We start from the raw sequence: 19,251 nt of genomic DNA on the forward strand, positions 1-19,251 counted from the left end.
TCCTAAGTCGTAACATTGAGTACAGCCAGTTTTGTTTTATATAAGGTGGAAGTCTTTAGTGATGAGGCCAGAAGGACGCACTGGATCTCCATACAAAGGACACACGCAGCCTCCCTGTCCTTCTCCTTCTCTGGTCTAGCGGCAGCTTTCCTCATATTCATATTTGAGCTGTGTGTTCTGTTTCTGTGAGGTTTCCAGATTTGAACTTTGTACAAATGTCGCACTGGTCTTTCTTGGTTGAAAGTAAACCCAAATTGTTTTTCTTGAACTTTTGGCAGAACACTTGATAGCGCAATGTGGCTTTCACTCTCTCTGCAAAGTTCTCCATGTATACTTGATGCAGATCTGACGTTTTCTGGATTGTCATCTGTAGACAGGAGGATATCTTCGAAAGTTTGTCAAAATATTCCTCTTTATGGAACAACTTGTCATCCTTGGCTCTCTCATGATGGGCGTGATGGACCTCTTGGTTGTTGTTTTTTCGAAGAAGACACTTCAAATAAACCAGTGGGTCAGGCCTGTGGTGTTCTTGAAGATTGTTTTACAAACAGGTGTTCTTTGACCATTGACTCTTGTAAGTGGCTGTAATTTCTCCTTGGGTTTTCCCCGTGTGTAAGATCTCTTTTTGTCTATCATGTTTATCGTGGCATATACGTAGGCGCTCTTATCTTTCAAAGAGAGTGACCAGTGATGTCATTGCATTTTGTACCAACCAGTTTACACCTGCAAAGTTCACACCCTGCTCGCTTTGTGCCTTGACATGACGTGTAGAGGCATCCCCAGTTCTTTCAACCTCTTCCTTTTGTTACCCTTCCAATCGTTTTCATGCCGTGTCCTTTTCGCAGAGATCAAAGGTGACATAACTGTTGTATTATCAGCTGATGGGACATTAGACTGGTCACGTTGATCACTTTCCACTGCGCTGAGGGTAAGAGGTGACGCAGCAAGAGTGGCATCATCTTATTGAATGTTATAGCGTTATGTAAGCTAAGGTTTGATATAAAGATAAAGCATTAGGTTATGACACTGAGAAAATATTCTACTCAAAACACAAACGAAGTGAACTTTCAAAGAAAGTCGAACGATGTTTCAGAAGGTAATGACTGCAATAAACACAGCAAATGAAAAAAAGAAAAAGAAAAAGCGCTTTAAAAATCAACGATCGTTGGGGGCAGACGGTGTGCTGGACAGGTCCCATAATTTTATTATTTTTTTGAGTGAGTAAAGGAGGAAATGCTATCTACTTCGTCCAGTCAATTGTGAAGGAAAAATGATTAGGAGAAGAGACAGTAGTCCGAATAGGGGAAAATGCCTTCACAATCGGTGAATTTCGAGTACAAAGACAAAGAAAAACACGCGGACAGAAAACATAGTTTCATATAAAACAAAATCCATAAAGATGCATTTCAAATACCGGAATTGTCACGAGATAAACAGTTCTGTGGGAACAGTGGGGAGTTTTAGTCATTAATAACGTTATCAGCAGCATTAAAACGAATAAAAAAGAGGAAACAACCAGATCTATATAACTCCCCAGTGAAATCAACAAGAAATATTACAAAAATATTCCTTTTTGGAGAGCTCCCACGGTTATGTGAGCAAATTCTGGACTATTACAGGTCTGAATCTGATGTCAAACTAAGTCCGGAGAGGAGTCGAAACCGGGATTAGTTGGTGACGTAGCAAGTGGCCCCTCATTGTTAGCGCGATAAAAACAGCCAACACTCATTCCGTCCCTCGCAGGTGGGATAGTAGGAATTATCGGGCTAAAATCCGATGGGTGCCGGGTTATACGGTTTTATTTCTAATGTTTTAAAGACATTTCTAGACAAAATTCAGATCTGTCTTTGAGTGAGCATATGAAATGGACAATTTACTATCGATAGGGCAAATAAAACGTTTTTTGATATTTTGTGGGTTAGACGGTTTTATCCCAGGCCGACGATAAGCAAAAGTATTAAAGGGTAGGAAAGAGAAGTTATTCTTTTTTATCGAAAAGCAATCTGCCCGTGGTCTCCGAATGTAGCAGTCTGGTTTGTAGAGCTCTATTATATTCCTGGTCGAGCCAAACTTAGATTTAGACACAGTCGACTTCCCTCGCTATGGCCAAGTTTATGTGTTTAAGATGCTGCTTGCTGGTAAAGGTCAATACGATGTCTCTTAACAATACTACCTCCTATCTCAATTTCCTATTAATCTCTAGATTAGCTTGTAATTCCCTTTCTTTTTCCTTCCAAATGGGGTATTACCTTCCCACAATGAAAGAAAAAATGTTCAATGAAGTCATGCACCCCGCAATACTCACAATTTGGCCATTCTTTCATTTTCATTTTGTGATAAGTGGGGAAGATGTTCTGAAATGTCTTCCATGTAATGGTATTTAGACGAGTTTCGCACAGACCATGAACGATGTCTTTGTTTTTGTTTTATTTTTAAGTGGGGTTAAATTTTATGTTGTATGTTCAATACGCCATATTAACATAAAGGTGGAGTCTGTTGTTGTTTTTTTTCATCATACACTGTTTTCCATTCTATTTTCTCACGACTCTTATCTTTGAAGAGAGAAGTACCGTCACTTGCGACGGTGGAATACCCGGGACGGTTCTTATTGCATTTATGAATAGGCTATGTTCTAATAAACTGTGGGCATATTGGTCATTTCAAAAGTATATTCGTTTAGATTCAAAACTCGCCCTTCGACAGTTACATCATGTATTTTTAATATTCCTCTTTATACACAGGATGGAAGGATGATGATCTCATTCCTATATTTTACGAGCATTATTCACCGAAGGGACATCAAGTGAACAATTGTCTGTGTACTGCAGCCATTTTTGTAAGGATCTCTTGCAGAATGGACTGGGGATCGTATTCATTCCTTGAAAATTTTTTTACAGAGACCTTACTCTTACGGACATGTCGTAAGCCACCAAGATCCGTAAAAAACACTTGACAATGCCCCTCTATTGTTTTTGGCTGGTTCAAAGAGCGCTTATGCCCATGCCAAAAGTACTGAATCTGGGAACAAATTGTGTCTAGCGTCCTCTTTTCCCCGTTCTCGTAATCATTACAGAAAACTCCACATACAAACAACCAAACAACCCCTTTTATCAATCTTTTATTGGTCTTATACAACACACTGTTTGTTAAGGAAATGCTTTGCATTATAGGCTAAAGTTGAACTGTGTTAAGAAGGCCTTAGTTGATTTCCGTTTGGGGAGACCTTTTATCCAGTATCTCGGTCTTTTTACCGGGATGTTTTATCCCTCTCAGCCAGGCAGGGTCAAAATCAGTCTCTTAAATGATCTAAATCTTGGGGCTTAAATTACGCGGGGGCCGTTGAAGGTAGAGTCTGGGAGAGCCTGGGCTGCATCAAGTTTTCTACAAAAAAGGTGTCAAGTATTAAAAGGTACAAACTGATTTAATCTACTCAATCTTTATCAATTCCAGTTCAGAACATAAAGTTTTTTTTCAGAACACAGGCTGTTAGATACCTGGCCGCAACTCTTCGCCTTACACACCCAGCCACATTTGACGTCACCTTACTGGTGGTGATATAGTGAGTTTTTGGGGAGTGCTCTGGTGTGGTTTGGCTCTTCTTTCCCATCAAACATCTATCGTCCTCACCTTTCTTCCTTTTTTGTGTTTGTTACCGTCTTGTAACACCTCTAATCTTCGGCACTTTTATAAAGAGTTTTACGGCACTAGCAACAAAATAAGTTCATATAATCAAACAGACAGACAAAACAAAAATAAATCTTACATTAGCTCTGCTAAATTGATAAAGTAGGGGCTATACAATATCACCCTGGGGTCTTCACCTAGCCAGCGGGCTGCGAGATCAAAACTGTTAGTTTCAGTAGAGTTTTTACGGCGCTCGAAACTGCATAAGGTCATATGAGCGCCAAGGGGTGGATGTCAACAGAGAAGTCCATACAGGAAGTCAGGCTTACTCGCTCACCTCTCAAGCTTCAACAGCACAACGTCTGCTTCGACTATTAAGGCATCCCGGAAATAACGGGTCACAAGAGAGTGACAAACATACTAAAAAGTAGAGGAAAATGACAATAGTAACTTGTAAAGATTAGGAAAGAAAAAGCAGCAGTTCCCCGTATGCCGTTCAGGCACAGTTATGAGCATGACGTTGATGAATCAGCCCATTTACAATTCAACTGAGCATAAGAACTATGGCAAAATGTCTCCCTTTTGGGAATGGCCTTAGGACATTTCAGTCAGTAGCACCGCCCCGGGGGTCATCAAAACAGTTGAAGTGGAGCGTATAACATGTACATTTTCCACTCTGCAGATGGTGTCCATCAGTATGGGCGTGCTGGCGATCGCGTGCCAGTTCGCGCACTACTTCACCGACCACTCGTCGATGATGGTCCTGGCCTGTCTGCAGGGCCTGTTCGGCGGAGCGCGCCACAACCTGCAGTCCGTCATCCTCATTGACTACCTGGGCGTGGAGCGGCTGGCCAAGGCTCTGTCCGTCAGCATGGTGGTGATGACTCTCACCATAGCTCTCAGCCACCTCATCATTGGTCAGTTGGAGTGTGTTTTAAATTCTAAAAGTTTCATTTCATTTTATTTCATTTTATTTATAGGATTATTTGTATGCATCATCTTAATTAATTGGTTGATACGTGCTCTGGTGTGGTTCGCTCTTTCATATTTTTTTAAAATATATATCAAATATCTATTGTAGCTATCCCCCCTCATCCTTTTCTGTTTTTGTTAATCTCTTGTAACACCTCTAATCTTAGGCACTTAAAATTATGTGTTGCAAGTGCCGTTACACGTATTCTAAAACAAATTTGCACACATTGTAGGCCTATAATTTACATATTATATTATAATTATTATTCGACCTGTACTTTCTTACTTTTCTATGTACGTACATGTACATGTGTTACTTATTTGACGTTCGGGTGTTTGGAGGCCTTACTTCTTCACTGTCGCTTAGTTGTTTTGGTGTATTGCTCGTGATTTGTTTCTTATTCTCACGGGAACAGATCAGACGTTGGTGCCATATTTTTTGTGCACTGTTCCCAGCCGGGCGGCTGCCACAATAACAAGTCCTACCTCTTTTCTTTCCCTCTTCTGTTTCTGTCTATGTTGCGTTTCCCTGTACTGATTGCCTGACCTTGTGTCGACGTGTTTTTAAACGAGCAAATGAATTATTATTGGGCAATTGAAAGGCGCCACTTGTAGGTCCTTCTTCTTTTCTTTCCTTCTGTTTTTACCCTGCACTAAATGACCGTGATTTTGTCGATGTGCTTCTCTTAACCTCCCGCGGCGGTGCCACTGACTGAAGTGTCCGTCATTCCCAAAGGCTGGGGGGAGGGGGGGGGGGGCATTTCTCGTTCTAATGCACAGTAGAATTTTAAATGGGCTGATCCAACAATGGCATGCTCATATTCCTGAACAACAGCAGGGAACAGCTGCTTTTTCTTTTCTAATCCTTACTATCGTCATTTTCCTCTACTTCTTTTGTATGTTTGTCCCACTCTTGAGACCCGCTATTTCCGGGATGCCTTGATAGTCGAAGCAGTCTGATTCCCTGCAAGGACTTCTCTGTTAACATCCACCCCTTGGCGCTCATATGACCTTATGCAGTTGCGAGCGCTGTAAAACCTCTACTAAAACAAACATAACCTAAACTTTGCTACTTCTGTCCTATTGTTTGCTGCTCTCATGCGACGCCTCTAATCATCGGCACTCTATTGACCTAATTGTGTTCAAAGTGCTGCAAATCTATCACTAAAACTATAACAAACTCGTTACCGTTCCGTAGATGAAAGTATGACATTATCATGTTTCGTTGAACTGTCGTCAGGTGGCCTAGAGGAGGCTACAGGTGAATTCGACGCTCCGTTCTACTACATTAGCGCCATGTTGACAGTGTCCAGTCTGGTCTTCCTGACAGAGCCTCTGTTTAGGAGGCTGGACCAAAGGAAACAGATGGAGAGGGTGGCCGCAGTGTAGGAGGCTGGACCAAAGGAAACAGATGAAGAGGGTGGCCGCAGTGTAGGAGGCTGGACCAAAGGAAACAGATGGAGAGGGTGGCCGCAGTGTAGGAGGCTGGACCAAAGGAAACAGATGGAGAGGGTGGCCGCAGTGTAGGAGGCTGGACCAAAGGAAACAGATGGAGAGGGTGGCCGCAGTGTAGGAGGCTGGACCAAAGGAAACAGAACCAAAGGACACAGATGGAGAGGAAGGCCCCTGTATGGGAGGCGGGACTAAAGGAAACAGAGGATGAATGACCACCGTGTAGGACTCTGAATCGAAGGAAACAGATTGATGGACTGAACCAGAATCATGTTTAACACCGCCATAGACACGATTCAGATCACCCAATCATGCCAGTCAGGGCCAATCTGAGACAGACAGGAGAAAGTATCTCAATAGAAAAAGTATCTCAATAAGCAGCCAGAGATGCTTGGTAAAAAGTGGATCGAACGGTCTTCTGCATGTAAAAGCCAAGAGCCTTATATCTGTACACCATAGATGCCTTATTTTCAGGATTGTGAGAAAGAGGACAAAGATTACCATGCATGAGTGTTCTATATGATGGATGTTGTATTCATTAAGTATGTTTGTAAGCATGGCCGGGATTTTAATTAATTTTTTTTTTTGCAGGGGGGGGGGGGGGGTAGAGAGACAGAGATACTATGCATTGTTGTCCGTTTTGTACTCTCAAAATAATAGTGACACAAAGATCCACAGAAGATATATTTAATTATGTCAACTGGAACTAGAATGCAAAAGTATACAGTTGCTGCTCAATCTTTCATTTTTTTTAAAAATGGCCTTCGTGTTTTTTTGCCCCTATCCACACAATTTTTAGGTAATGTAGGGGGATAAGAGGGATACAGCATCCCAGCAAAAAGACCGAGATGCTAGATAAAAATTCTCCCTACACAAGAACCGAACTGGGGTCTCCTATAAAATACAATGGGGAGAGTAGTCTTTGTTTTGCTGTTTTACGGTGCTCACAACTGCATAAGGTCATACGAGTACGCTGGATACATTAACATGTATTTTCAATTTGGTAAAAATTTTGAATTTTGCCCCGGTGGCGGCCGAAGCCTACTACTACTAGTATAGATTTTTTGACCACTAAGGCATCTTTAATGAGCACAACTTGCACATGGGACCTCCGAGATTTTTCGCCCCTATCCGAGAAGGCGAGGTTTTAGATCTTTTCTACCAAAAGATCAGTGGTGAGGCTGAAAGACAGCAGGAAGGAGCCAAGGAGTACTAGAGATAAAAGGAGAACATTTTAGAGTAGAAAACTTTCAGTTGCTGTCAGGTTTCGAAACCAAGACCTATTGAATGAGAGACAAACATCTTAACCTCTAGACCAGAAGAGCCCCCTCGGAGAGTAAGAAGTAGTCATTTGTACAGGTGATTGTCTTGGACAGTCGAGGCGTCATTTAGAGCAGGTTCTACTCTGTATAAGTTGTAAGTCATTAGATAAGAATTACTGTGGGGACAACGATGATGAAAAAAGCAGAAGAAAAACAAGTTTCTTAATGAATTGTAGGCCTAGGATCTTTATTCATGTTGTTCTACTTTGTGACACAGCTGGACAGTAAAAAGATCTCACATCCGTCTTCATTCAAGGGGGGGAAAAAAACTCAGGAACTAAAATCTATATATAATATTATATATATATAAGTAGAGAGAGAGAGAGAGAGAGAGAAAAAACTTATTCAAGAAACTATTATGAGCTTTCTATAATTATATAGTGAATGGTGACTTATGTTACAGGACTCTCTGATACAATAGAAAAAACAAGAATTGTACTGTAATAGAATGAGAATTTAAATAGCTTTATACAAAACGAAACGGTAACATATATATTATATAGGGAATGTGCGTGATTTGACTTCAAGACTGACTGAAGACGAACAACGATAATCATGATGATCCAACTGAAGATATTTGTACAGAGATACATGAAATGAAAACATAAAATTATGTTTAAAAAAAGGACACCATAGACCTATGTACACTGTCGTATAACATTGTCATATCAAAGGACTGTGACTGACAGGAATGGCAACAGAGAAAACCAGAAACTTCATTCTGTGGGTTCGAAGGGTGATTTCATCAAATTTGCAAAGGACACTAGAGGATAAATATCAGCTTTTTTAGGTGTGTTCCAAGAAAGATTTGTTGTGCACATTTTCTTTACTTAATTTTCATGAGGATTTTTGTAATAAAAATATTTTTACGATGTCTTGCTATTGTGTTTAATAAAGTGGTGAGACCTTTCAAAATTGTTGAAAAAAGGACCAAATTGCCTGCACGACAGTACCTATACATACAGACAATTTACTTTTGACACTAGTTTGACCAATTAAGGAGGCAGGAACAAAAGGAAGAAACAACTGAGTATTTATGACATGGGTAGGAAGGGAGGCAGATTCCTGAGAATCTTCCTCTGTTACTTATCTCTCCCTCAATGAATACAAAATACAGATCTGAGTTATAGGAAACCGAGTAATGAAAGTCAGTCGTACTGGCAGAAAGAAAATAAAACGAAAATCACAAGAAAGCACCAGATTTTTGCTTAACAAAAGATCACTATCTTTAACAAAAATAGTAAAAATATACAAGTTAAAAAAAAAGCACAATAGATCTAATTACACAGCAGGCTGCAAAACAAGTGAAGTTGAGCATACACACATTCTCTTTTTTCTGCACACAAGCTCTGCTATTTAGTATGTCAAAAGTAAGTGCATTTCCCACCCTGTCTCTCTCTCACCCCCTTCTCTCTCTCTCCACACACACACACACACACACACACACACCCACTTAAATCTCTCTCACCATCTGTACATTCACAAACCTCAGTGGGGATAACAAGAGAAGTTATCAAAGAAAGACGGCAAAAAGGCAGCAGGACAAGATCACAGGAGTCTCATTTTCCATTTTTCACTAAATTATAGTTTTTAATACCAGGCCAAAGGCCTCTATTCCATTAAAAAAAAAAAAAAACTTTTTTTATATTTCAATTGCGCAAAAATGTATTAATTACTACTATCATACAGTTTGCCTCTGTATTTTGTCTTTAAAATAACGCTCACTACATTAAAACAACGTAAATAACACATTTTCTTATTTGGAAATCAAGCGAGCTTGTCCATCAAACCAGGAACTGACCATGTCTCTCTTGGGAAATCGAAAGTTGAAATAGGGTTTTTCGTGTTTTTTAAAGTTTAGTAATACGTGAAAAGATGGGTCCATTTGAATGGCATGCATCTTTTTAGTCCGGTCGGGTGACTCACCAGTCAGAGAGCTAAAAATGCATTAAATCAAATTTGGCAATGTCTACGCACAAAACAACAATGTAGAGAAAGTGTCATCAGAGTAGCTCATGTTGGAGAACATACTACAGAATTGCTATCAAATCATTTCTGCTTTGGTGGACAGGTGAACGAACACAAAATTTCCAGTTAGTCTGGATGAGTTAAATAAATCTGACGACAAATGGGCAGAATCCCACTCTCGAACAGAAAAGAATTCAATTACAGAAAAGGTCTTTCATGTACCAGTCTTATCATTTGGTCAACGTGCTAATCCCCACCTGGGCCACTGGGGAAGCAGCAGCAGGAAAATGGTTAGAAAAAAGAACGCACCTCGGCGATTTATCCACAGAACACCTCAATGTGAGATAGACGGTAAATGTGTCACACCTCCCCCCCACAATTAAGACAAACACCCTTGTAGAATTACGGAGAGGCTCAAAAAAAAATAAAAATCCTCCCAATCAAGTAACCAAATTCACATTTTTGAGTGCAAGACAAAGAGCCCAATACATAAAGACCACAGACATTGCCACTCTCTATGAGACTCTTCAATTCTTTTACAGCTAGGTGTATACTATAATCACAGACAGTGAGCACTCTGGAAATATCTGATCAGTAAATGCACAGCAAGTCAGCAGCAGGAGGTAGAGAGAGGGGGTGTAGGGTATATTTTACAGCAACAGAAATTTTTTTTCCCCAAGTTCTCTAACCCTCTTAACAAAGACAGTCATCACACACTAGCAGAGACTAGGGCTGCAAGTTTAAAAAATCCTTCCCTAACTAAATGTTTTGAACTTGTCTCCTCTACAATTATATTTCAGACACGGAGCTGACTCTTCCTTAAACATTGAAAAGGATTGATACCTCTCAGACATGTTAGCTTTCTTTTAAACAACACCTGTCCTACAGTTTTCTCAAAATAAAAAAGCAGACAGTGTACACACTTGTTGCTAATATCGGCTCTCACATTCAAACACGTTTTGCCTCTAGTCGGCGACTCTTGTTAATATACTACACCAAAAAGCAAATAAGGGTTGAAGGTTAACAAACTCGGCCCAACAATGTTAACAACTTGACCCATGAACTAATCAATCTCTCCACAACTCAGACTTGGTCCCTCCCCCACCTCCTGCTGGCATTATGTCATAACGCTGTCTCATCCGTCACTGTGTTGTCGATGGCCAGAGAGTAATCTTCATCCTCCGAGATTCTGTCCATCTCAGGCGCAACAGCTCCGCTCTCGTAGCGAGTCATCTGCTCCCGGCACTCCTCCTTGACTCGGGTCAGCAGGCGTTGAAGTTCGCGGTTCTTCGGTGCCAGTCTCAACGCTTCTAGCAGGTCTTGCTCGGCAGCAGAGTATTGTCTGAAATGAGTATTGTGTAAAACAAATTTATTCATTGAGTTATGATATCAGTCTTAAAAAGGGTGCTTGAATCCCATAAATTCCTTAGTAAATGCATGACTATACAACACGATGGAATCAGGCGTTCGTCAATTTTTGGTGTCATCATAAAGGTTGTTTATTAGCCTTGCTTTCCAAGAAAAAAACTTTAATTTATCTTGAATAGAAGCAGTGGCGTGGCGCAATTGGTGCTCTTCACAGCACCAATTTAGTGCAAGCTAAAATTTTTATCCAAGTATCCGCGACCTATCCACTACACTAGTACAGTCTACAGTAACTCAATGAAGAATGGGTATCGAAACGGTTGTCTCCCTCTATTGTGTAGCTGCACGAAGTAATTCGAAATCTTTAAATCTTCTCAGATTGTGAGTGTAATGAATTGTTAGTATTGTTCCATTTTATTGCAGCTTTTATGCGGTTTCATATAGATACAGTTGTAAATATCGATAGATGTAGATTACGGGATATCTTGCAGATTCTAATTGACTTTCTCTAAAAATCTTAATAGTAGCTACTAGATTGAAGCTTATCACCCATTTCTTCACTTTCCAATTATGCACCACCTAATCTGCAACCCACGCGACGCCACTGAATAGAAGTCGAGATATTTGCGATTGAAGGAGGTGGGGTTGCCAGGTTTCAGAAGTAAAATTATCGAGAAAATGCCTGCCAAAGTTCAGTGACTTCCACAGGTTAAGAATCCTTGGAAACTGCAAATTTACATTTTTGTGCCTTTGATCAATGTTTTTCGATAATATCCACACATAGATCTAAGTGTTTTTGAATTAACTCATTCGCTACGCCGAGCCGTGGGGGGCGGCGCGGCTCAAGTGCCGTCAGTACGTTAAGCCGCCCCCGGCGGCTCGAGAACCGACGTTCAATTTTAGCTTGGTTTCTATTCCAATCCACTTATCCATATTAAAAGAAAGGTCATAATATAATGTTGACTTCCGGGTCAAGCGTTTCCACCGAAAATCGGAAGTTTTGATTCAGTTTTGAAACATGATTTCGTAGTTTATTCGACTCTGTTTTATCGCGAAGCCCAAATTATAGCCCAGACACCAGTCTTAGTACTTTTACACAACAAAATGTATCATTATTTTGCTCACTAAAGAAGTGTAGGACTCTTCTTTATAATATTGATACTATTGGACGGTGCACTGTAATTGAGAAATCACTATTTTTGAGTGCTAGATCTAGGCCTAGATCTAAATAGTCAAAATATTTTTTTCTCCCCAAAATCACTACTTTTGGGTGAAATTAATCAAAAAGTACCACTCAAGACATGTATAGAGGTTTATTCCAAGTGCAATTCTGAATAATTCCATATAAGTTACGCGTATTTTTTTCTGTTTGTGATCCTTTTTTCAAAATTATTTTAAAAATTATTTTTTTTCAATATCGGATGTTATGATCCAAATGTACAAATATTATGGAATGTATGTAAATAACTGCACATTTTTCAATATTTTCCTGTTCTATATACATTTATGGTTATTTTGAGGTATCATTTGACTAGGTGCAAACATGTTTTTTTAGTTTCACCTGAGATTATAAATTTTTTATTTTCCAATTTTATCTGCATCCAATCACAATTGTGTTGCTTAATCGCCTCTTACAGGAACCAAAGTTGAAAAAATACGCAAATAAATAATGCAGGTGTATTCTACAAACCATACTGAAAATGTTGGTATATAATATGTTGATATTTATTTGAATTTATGGCCCCAAAGACCTGCGAACTGCGCACTAGTCATCATCTCATTTCGCCCTCCCGAAAAGAATTCGTCCACAAGCCGAAAATAATACGTAGCGAATGAGTTAACATACAAGGTGTTGAGCCAAAAAAAAAAAAAATTTCGAAAAAATGTCCCAAACTGGTATAAAAATGCCAATTTCTCAGATTTCATAATTTTGACAAGCGCAGCCTCACATATGACTTTACGCAAATTATCTGTTGAGATTATTTGAGAAAATGGCGATAGTGTGGGCGCCACTTTCAAACTGTAAGGCACTCCAAGAGATTAGGGACTTCCTAGGAAAGTCTTGAAAACTTCCCCAAATAAAGTTCACGCAGTGCATCCTTATCTTATTCCTTGGTTTTTATACTGTAAGAAATCTCCATGTAAAACACCCCTCATTTAGTCAATTCGGCTGTCATGACCTTAAAATTTAGTTTTGAGAGAGTAATTAAAGTGGTATCACTCGTCTCTCTCGTTCTCTCTCTCTCATCTCTTTCTCTCGTCTCACTCTCTCTCGTCTCTCTGAACTCTCGGCTTGTAGCCACATCAGTAACGATAAATGCAAGGTGCATTCAAAGACCTGTTTTTATTTCGTCGAAACTGTAATCTGGTGGATTTTGACTATCAAAACCCGCTCATCTTTCCTTTCCGAGGTTACTTTCTCTAATTTTTTTCCAACATCATCTGTTTCAATTGCTCGGCACACAGTACTTCAGTTGATTTGAAACTGTGAAGCAAGCATTATGTACCCTCCCTCCCAGAAAGGCTTTTCGTACAGGCCTACAAATATTATCCGGAAAAGGTGTAGGCTACACGACTGCCACTACTGCTATGATGATAAAATAATACTAAGACCATCATATTATAATTCCTTTCGACAGTCACTACACCCAGTGTCACTACATTTCACATACCTGTCGTCTCTCTTCGCACGCGCTCTTGCATAGTAGGCTTCAAAACAGTTCGGCCTCATGTCCAGTGCTTTGGTGGCTAGGTCCATGGCAGTTTGCAAGTCCTTGTAGAGTCAAGAGAGAAAGAATAATGTTTAAAGGAAGAAAAGATGGCTGTATGTTCAAACTGAATTTTTGTGGGCTGATAATTTTGATGTGAGGGTGAGAATAAGATAGATAATATGATACTTTATTGTCCCAGAGGGGAATATAATTCTATCGTAATGAAAAGAAAATCGTTATTTTGTTAGGTGATGTCTTGCAAATCCTGATGTCTTGCAAATCCCGAATTAGTGGACTCCCATGAAAGCTTCAGTGTTTGCATATTTATGAGAGTATGTGTATGAGTACAGAGCAAGAGTGTGTTATTTCATCTTTTAGAAGTCAACACAAAAGCTTACGTTCATTTTCCGTTTACACCGGGACAGGTTGAGATAAAAGTTGAGCTTGAGGTCGCGGAACGTCTGAGCCTCTTCTGGGCTGTTGTCTCGCGGGAACTTTTTCAAGGCGTACTGATATCTCTGACTGGCCTCTTTGATGCGATTTTTCTGAAGAAACGAGAAAAAGAAATAATGAATGAGGAAAAAAGAACATATGGGGTAAACTTTGCAGGTATCATCTTCCCCCAGTTTCCATGATTTGGCTATACTATACTTATTATAAATTACAAATTCACTATAACAAAATATCACATTGTTCTTCAGTACGGTTGTCAAATTGACCTTGGTTTGCATATTTCAGTTTCGAAACAGATTAATATTATGATCAACATCTACCCTGTCAAGTGGCATAACAAAAGGTTAAACGATAATAAACATTAAGTACCATAAAATGTCTTTAAAAAATGACACAGCAAATAAACAAACTTCAAGACGATATTCCTAACTCTATGCCCAAAAATTTACGAGCGCCTGATTCCACTGCGTTATGATACATATACGATACAAGCGGTAAAAACAAATAACATCTATCAAAGCAATGAAGGTTTTTCTGACAAAAGGTACCTTGTAGAGAATATTTCCATCCTCCATCAGCTTGTTGAGTAACAACAGCAGTACGTCTGTCTTGCCAGCTGCCATCGCCCAAGTGTCTGGGCCTGAGGACAACACAAAAACAGTTCTTTGCTTGATCACTATTTGTCAAAGTTTTAAAACTTTTTGAACATTAAGTAAAACATTTCTTGTCAGATCATCAATCTGAACTAAATTAAAAGACACATTCAAAATACACAAGCAACAGATGAAATTGTAAAGTTTCTTAAATCAAAGTTTTAATGATGAGAACAAAATATCTACACAATATATTAGAACATTTAGAACAGACAAAAAACGAGATAGGTAAACAAAACCAATACAGGGAATGGAAAGGAGTCCTAATAGCAGCACCTTTCTAACACCCATTTAAACATCCAATCATCCCCTCAAACATCCCTAAAATCCAGAAATACCCACCCAGTTTTGCGCCCTTCCTCAGGAAGCACACAATGACCGCTGTGTTGCGGCAGGCTATCGCTCGGTCCAGAGCTCTCATCCCGCTCATGTCGGTGTGCTCAATCTGGGCACCATGCTCCATCAGAAACTGGACCTGAAATAAACCAGGGAAGGAGGTTTCAAACTTATTTCTTCAACACTTGTTGCTACAAGGTACAAGTACAATATAAGTATGGATGTCAAAAGTCAAAAGTACTTGCTAGATATGAAGCTTAACTCCAAACACATCTCTGAAAGTACACAGAGCCAGATACAAAACCAATCTCACATACATTTCTACAATTGTAATTTTCATACTTTTGGATATGAAACAAAACATTTTTCACACTTTCTAATCAATAGATGTGAAATTTAAAAATGTATACATGACTGATGAACATATCATTGAATATATAGTACAAGTGAGAAATAAACTGTCTGTAACTTCTAGACTGTGTCCATTTACTTTACACAAGCATAATTTTAGAGCACAAAATAGGAAGAGAGAAAGAGAGACAGAATAAATGACAGATGGAAAGAAAAGAAGGTACTCTCCAACCATTCACTAAAAATTCAGTTAAATTTCAGAACAGTAATACTGTCTATTTACATGACCCTTGCAACTTTATCTCTCTCTCTCTCTCTCTCTCTCTCTCTCTCTCTCTCTCTATATATATATATATATGTATGTATGTGTCTTTTTTAAAAAAGGACAAAAGGGTTCCCTTACAATGTTAGCATCACCATAGAAGGCAGCCAGGTGCAGCGGGCTTCGTCCACTGTTGTCTGTGTGATGGACATTTGACCCTCGTTTGACCAGTGACTCCACACACAGCAGGTGACCACGCAGACATGACCAGCAGAGTGCTGACAGCCCCTCCTTGTCCACACTGGTCAGGTTGGCATCTGAGATAAACAACATGACAAACAAAATGTTATTTCTGTCACTTATAGTTATAGACTTCCCACATAGAGCAGAATCACATTGGGACATTTTATCCTACAAATGATAGCGAGAAAAAAAAAATCCCAAGAAAAAAAAGGTTACAACATACTCTGGTCTAGACTTTTTCATGACCATAAAAGATCAAACAATCCAGGTAGAACTCTCAATTAGACTGTGAGGCTGTAAAACTCATTCTGAAGACAAGCTACATACAAAATTAGAACTTACTACTAAGCTCAACCAAAGATCATTTGTGAGCCAGCGTGGTGAAATCAGGCGCTCGTCAAAATAACGAAATCAGAGAAAAAGACATTTTTCTGCCAGTTTGGAAGATTTTATTGAATTTTTATTTTTAGGCTCAACCCCTTTTAAATCCATATAAAAACACATTTCCATGTGAATTTTACTGAAAAACATTGATTAAAGGCACACAATACGTCATTTATCAGTTTTGAATTACTCTTTAGCTTTTGAAGTTATCAAACTTTGGCGGCCATTTTCTCACTTATCTCACCTCTGAAACCAGGTGACATCCCCTCCTTCAATCGAAAATATTTTCACTTCTACTCAAGATAGATGGATATTTAGTTCATTAGAAGCAAGGCAAATGAAACAGCTTTCAGATACCAATTACTCCAAATGCTCAAATATTGACGGGCGCCTGATTCCCCCGCGCCATACCACATTTCTCAGTGCCAGGTGACTGAAATTTTTCACTACCATTATCATCATAAAATAACTCACTTTTGTCCAGCAGCAAGTTGAGCACTCCGATATGACCCTCTCCAGCTGCTATCATCAGTGGTGTGCGGCCATATTTATCAGGCGTCTCCAGCTCAGCACCAGTGGCCAATAGCGTGTCGGCGATCTCCCAGCGCCCGGACTTTACGGCACACAGCAGCGGGGTGAACGACTTGCTGTTGGCCAAGGTCACGTCAGCTCCCGACTCCAACAGGAAGTGAACAGCGTCTTTCCTCCCATGGAGACAGGCGGCAGTTAAAGCTGGGAATAACAATCAAATACAGTAACTTAACCAACCAAATAGGGTCGAAATAGTTCAAGGCGGCCTCCAATTGTCAAGGACAGGAATGGTTGTCATAGTCCTGGGCAGTCTCATAAAAATATGTAGGCTATATATAACAAAAGGCAAGGGGGCAAGTGGTAATTTTTTCAGATAATTGTCTTTAACAGGTTAATTTCTTCCTCTTCTTCTTCGCTCATTTTACACAATAAATCATGATTTGTCATTAAAAGAATTTAATGTAATTTGTTTTATTTTCTAACTCTTTCTCTCACTCTAACCACAGTCTCTCTCTCCTTCTCTTTCTGTACACTTTAATACTCTCATCTCTCTTCTTTATTTCCCTTTTACGAGTAGTCAGTTAACTGATTTCAGGCGCCCGCACTTACCTGTCTCAGCAAGGAGTGAGTCGATGAGATTGAGCCTGGACCCACTGTATGCCTGGTGCAGGTACTCCAGGATCTGTGGACACAGGTGGCAAAAGTTAAACCTGTTTCGTTCGTTTTTGTACAAGCTTAATGTCCTTAGACACTGATAAATCATTTTTAAGATAACTGGACACAAAGATCAGTAAGTATAAAGATGCCACCCTTGTATGATGGTGGATAATCAGAAGTCAAACTTTTGGTTTGGTGTGACCCTTAGCATGGGTGATACAGCTACATGGAGAGAAAAAAAAGCAACTACATTTCAAGTGAAAACAAGCAAAGGACGTCTTGTGGACCATAGTTTAGGGAACTTGGGTTTATCATACAGTCCCATCCATTATACAAAAGCCTTTACTCTAATTTGTTGAAAAAAATAACTCAAAACTGTTAGTAAGCAAAGCGACCACCCCCCACCCAAAAACAACCCCAACCCACACCCCCCCCCCCCCCCCCCCCCCCCCCAAGATATAGGTTTTGTTCCTCCAGACTTCTCACTGACCTGTCTGTTGCCGGTGGCAGCGGCTGCGGTAAAGCACTGTGTGATGGCCTCGTCTCGGGTTGGTTCACCAGTGACCACCGGCCAGTTGAGCTGCAGCATGAAGATGAGAGAGTCCAGCTGACCATGGATGACCGCATGGACGGCCGCACACTGGCTCTGGTTATCCTGGGCCGAGAGCTGAGAGGGGGAAAAAAGGACAAGTTCTCTCATAAACTGTTTTTTGTTTTAGTAAGTGTTTTACGTCATTTGCAACACAATTTGGTCAATAAATGCTAATGATTAGAGGTGTTACAAGTGAATTGAAAACGCGAAAAAAGGTGGAGGAGAGAAATTGATATATGTAAGAAAAAAAAAGAGTAGTAAAACCGCACCAGTCCACCTGCCAACGACCCACAATTAGCTTCTCTACCTGTCAGTTCCAGAAAAGAAACAAGTACATTAGTTATTTTTTTCTCCCTCTTCTCCTGGAAGCAAAGGATGTATTTAGAATGACTGTAACAGGTCATTGTTTTAACAACTCTAGTACAGATCCACCATTAAGAAATAGAACCAGGGTCATCTGCTCCGACATCCAGCATGATACCAACTAAGCTAACTGTGCACTCCACAATTTCTTTTAAAGGACAATGTACTGTAATTAAAACATTTCCACTTCAAACGTACTGGCCATCTATATATATCACTTACGACACTGAGCACTACAGCAGTGACTCCATCCACAGAAGAGACCATTCAGAGAGATATGGAAATGTAAAGAAAGTATATCAACACAAAAATGGCCATTTACTGCATTAACCCTGTACGTCCTGAGCTCCTGATGCTACCACATGCCCCTCTTCCTGAGCTCCTTACATCAGTAACATTCATATGATCATGTTATTTCTCGTTATTACAAGCATCTAATTCAGAAAGATCTTCAAAATAATAATCAGTAATGCCCTGCGTAGTAAACACAGTTTCCAGTGTACATTTTATCCCAGGCGGACCAGTTTGGGGATAGGGTCTGGCTCACAGCTATAGGGATACAGGCAGTTTTAAAAAGCTAGATAGACATTTATAACATTGTTTATATCTTAAATGTAAATGAAAGAAAACGAAAGAAAAAACACTCACCCTTGCATTCTGCAGACACAACATCCGCATGACCTCCCTGTGTCCGGCGGCAGCTGCGTGGCACAGAGCGGTCATTCCCGTGTCTGAGGCCGCGTTAGGGTCAGCACCAAACTCCATGAGCAGTGAGACCATGTCGGCGAAACCCTCCCTGGCCGCTACACACAGGACCGGGGCGTTCGCCAGGTAGTCTGTCTTTGTGTTGGGGTTACCACCAGAGAGAAGAATCAGTCGGCTCACCTGTGCAAATGTAAAGAATTTTTGTAGTAAAACATTCACTAAAATAACGTGTACACCAAAACATCACATTTTAAAATGAATGCTCACCTGGAGGTGAACCCTCCCCCCGAAAACAAATATACAACCC

At 40.0% G+C, this 19,251-nt stretch overlaps 2 protein-coding genes across 2 annotated transcripts in view; one reads left to right on the forward strand and one right to left on the reverse strand.

The window, feature by feature from the left end:
* Window positions 1–4,306: 4,306 nt before the first annotated feature.
* On the forward strand, window positions 4,307–6,596 carry LOC101849966 (the record flags this gene model as incomplete). The annotated part of the gene is given in 2 exon segments (XM_005109343.2): window positions 4,307–4,541; window positions 5,837–6,596. Coding segments are annotated over 2 exon segments (384 nt in total), but the record flags the coding sequence as incomplete, so codon positions are not given.
* Window positions 6,597–7,532: 936 nt separating this feature from the next.
* Window positions 7,533–19,251, reverse strand: part of LOC101850208 — a gene marked incomplete in the record, with an annotated part of 84,734 nt that continues 73,015 nt past the window's right edge. Inside the window, 10 exon segments of the mRNA XM_035972629.1 lie at window positions 7,533–10,680; window positions 13,376–13,476; window positions 13,813–13,959; window positions 14,416–14,507; window positions 14,863–14,995; window positions 15,611–15,786; window positions 16,571–16,828; window positions 17,237–17,309; window positions 17,775–17,951; window positions 18,888–19,124. Coding sequence (XP_035828522.1) covers window positions 10,461–10,680; window positions 13,376–13,476; window positions 13,813–13,959; window positions 14,416–14,507; window positions 14,863–14,995; window positions 15,611–15,786; window positions 16,571–16,828; window positions 17,237–17,309; window positions 17,775–17,951; window positions 18,888–19,124 — 1,614 coding nt within the window.

This window comes from Aplysia californica, unplaced genomic scaffold (genome assembly GCF_000002075.1).
Source record: "Aplysia californica isolate F4 #8 unplaced genomic scaffold, AplCal3.0 scaffold00768, whole genome shotgun sequence".
Taxonomy (NCBI): Eukaryota; Metazoa; Mollusca; class Gastropoda; order Aplysiida; family Aplysiidae; genus Aplysia; species Aplysia californica.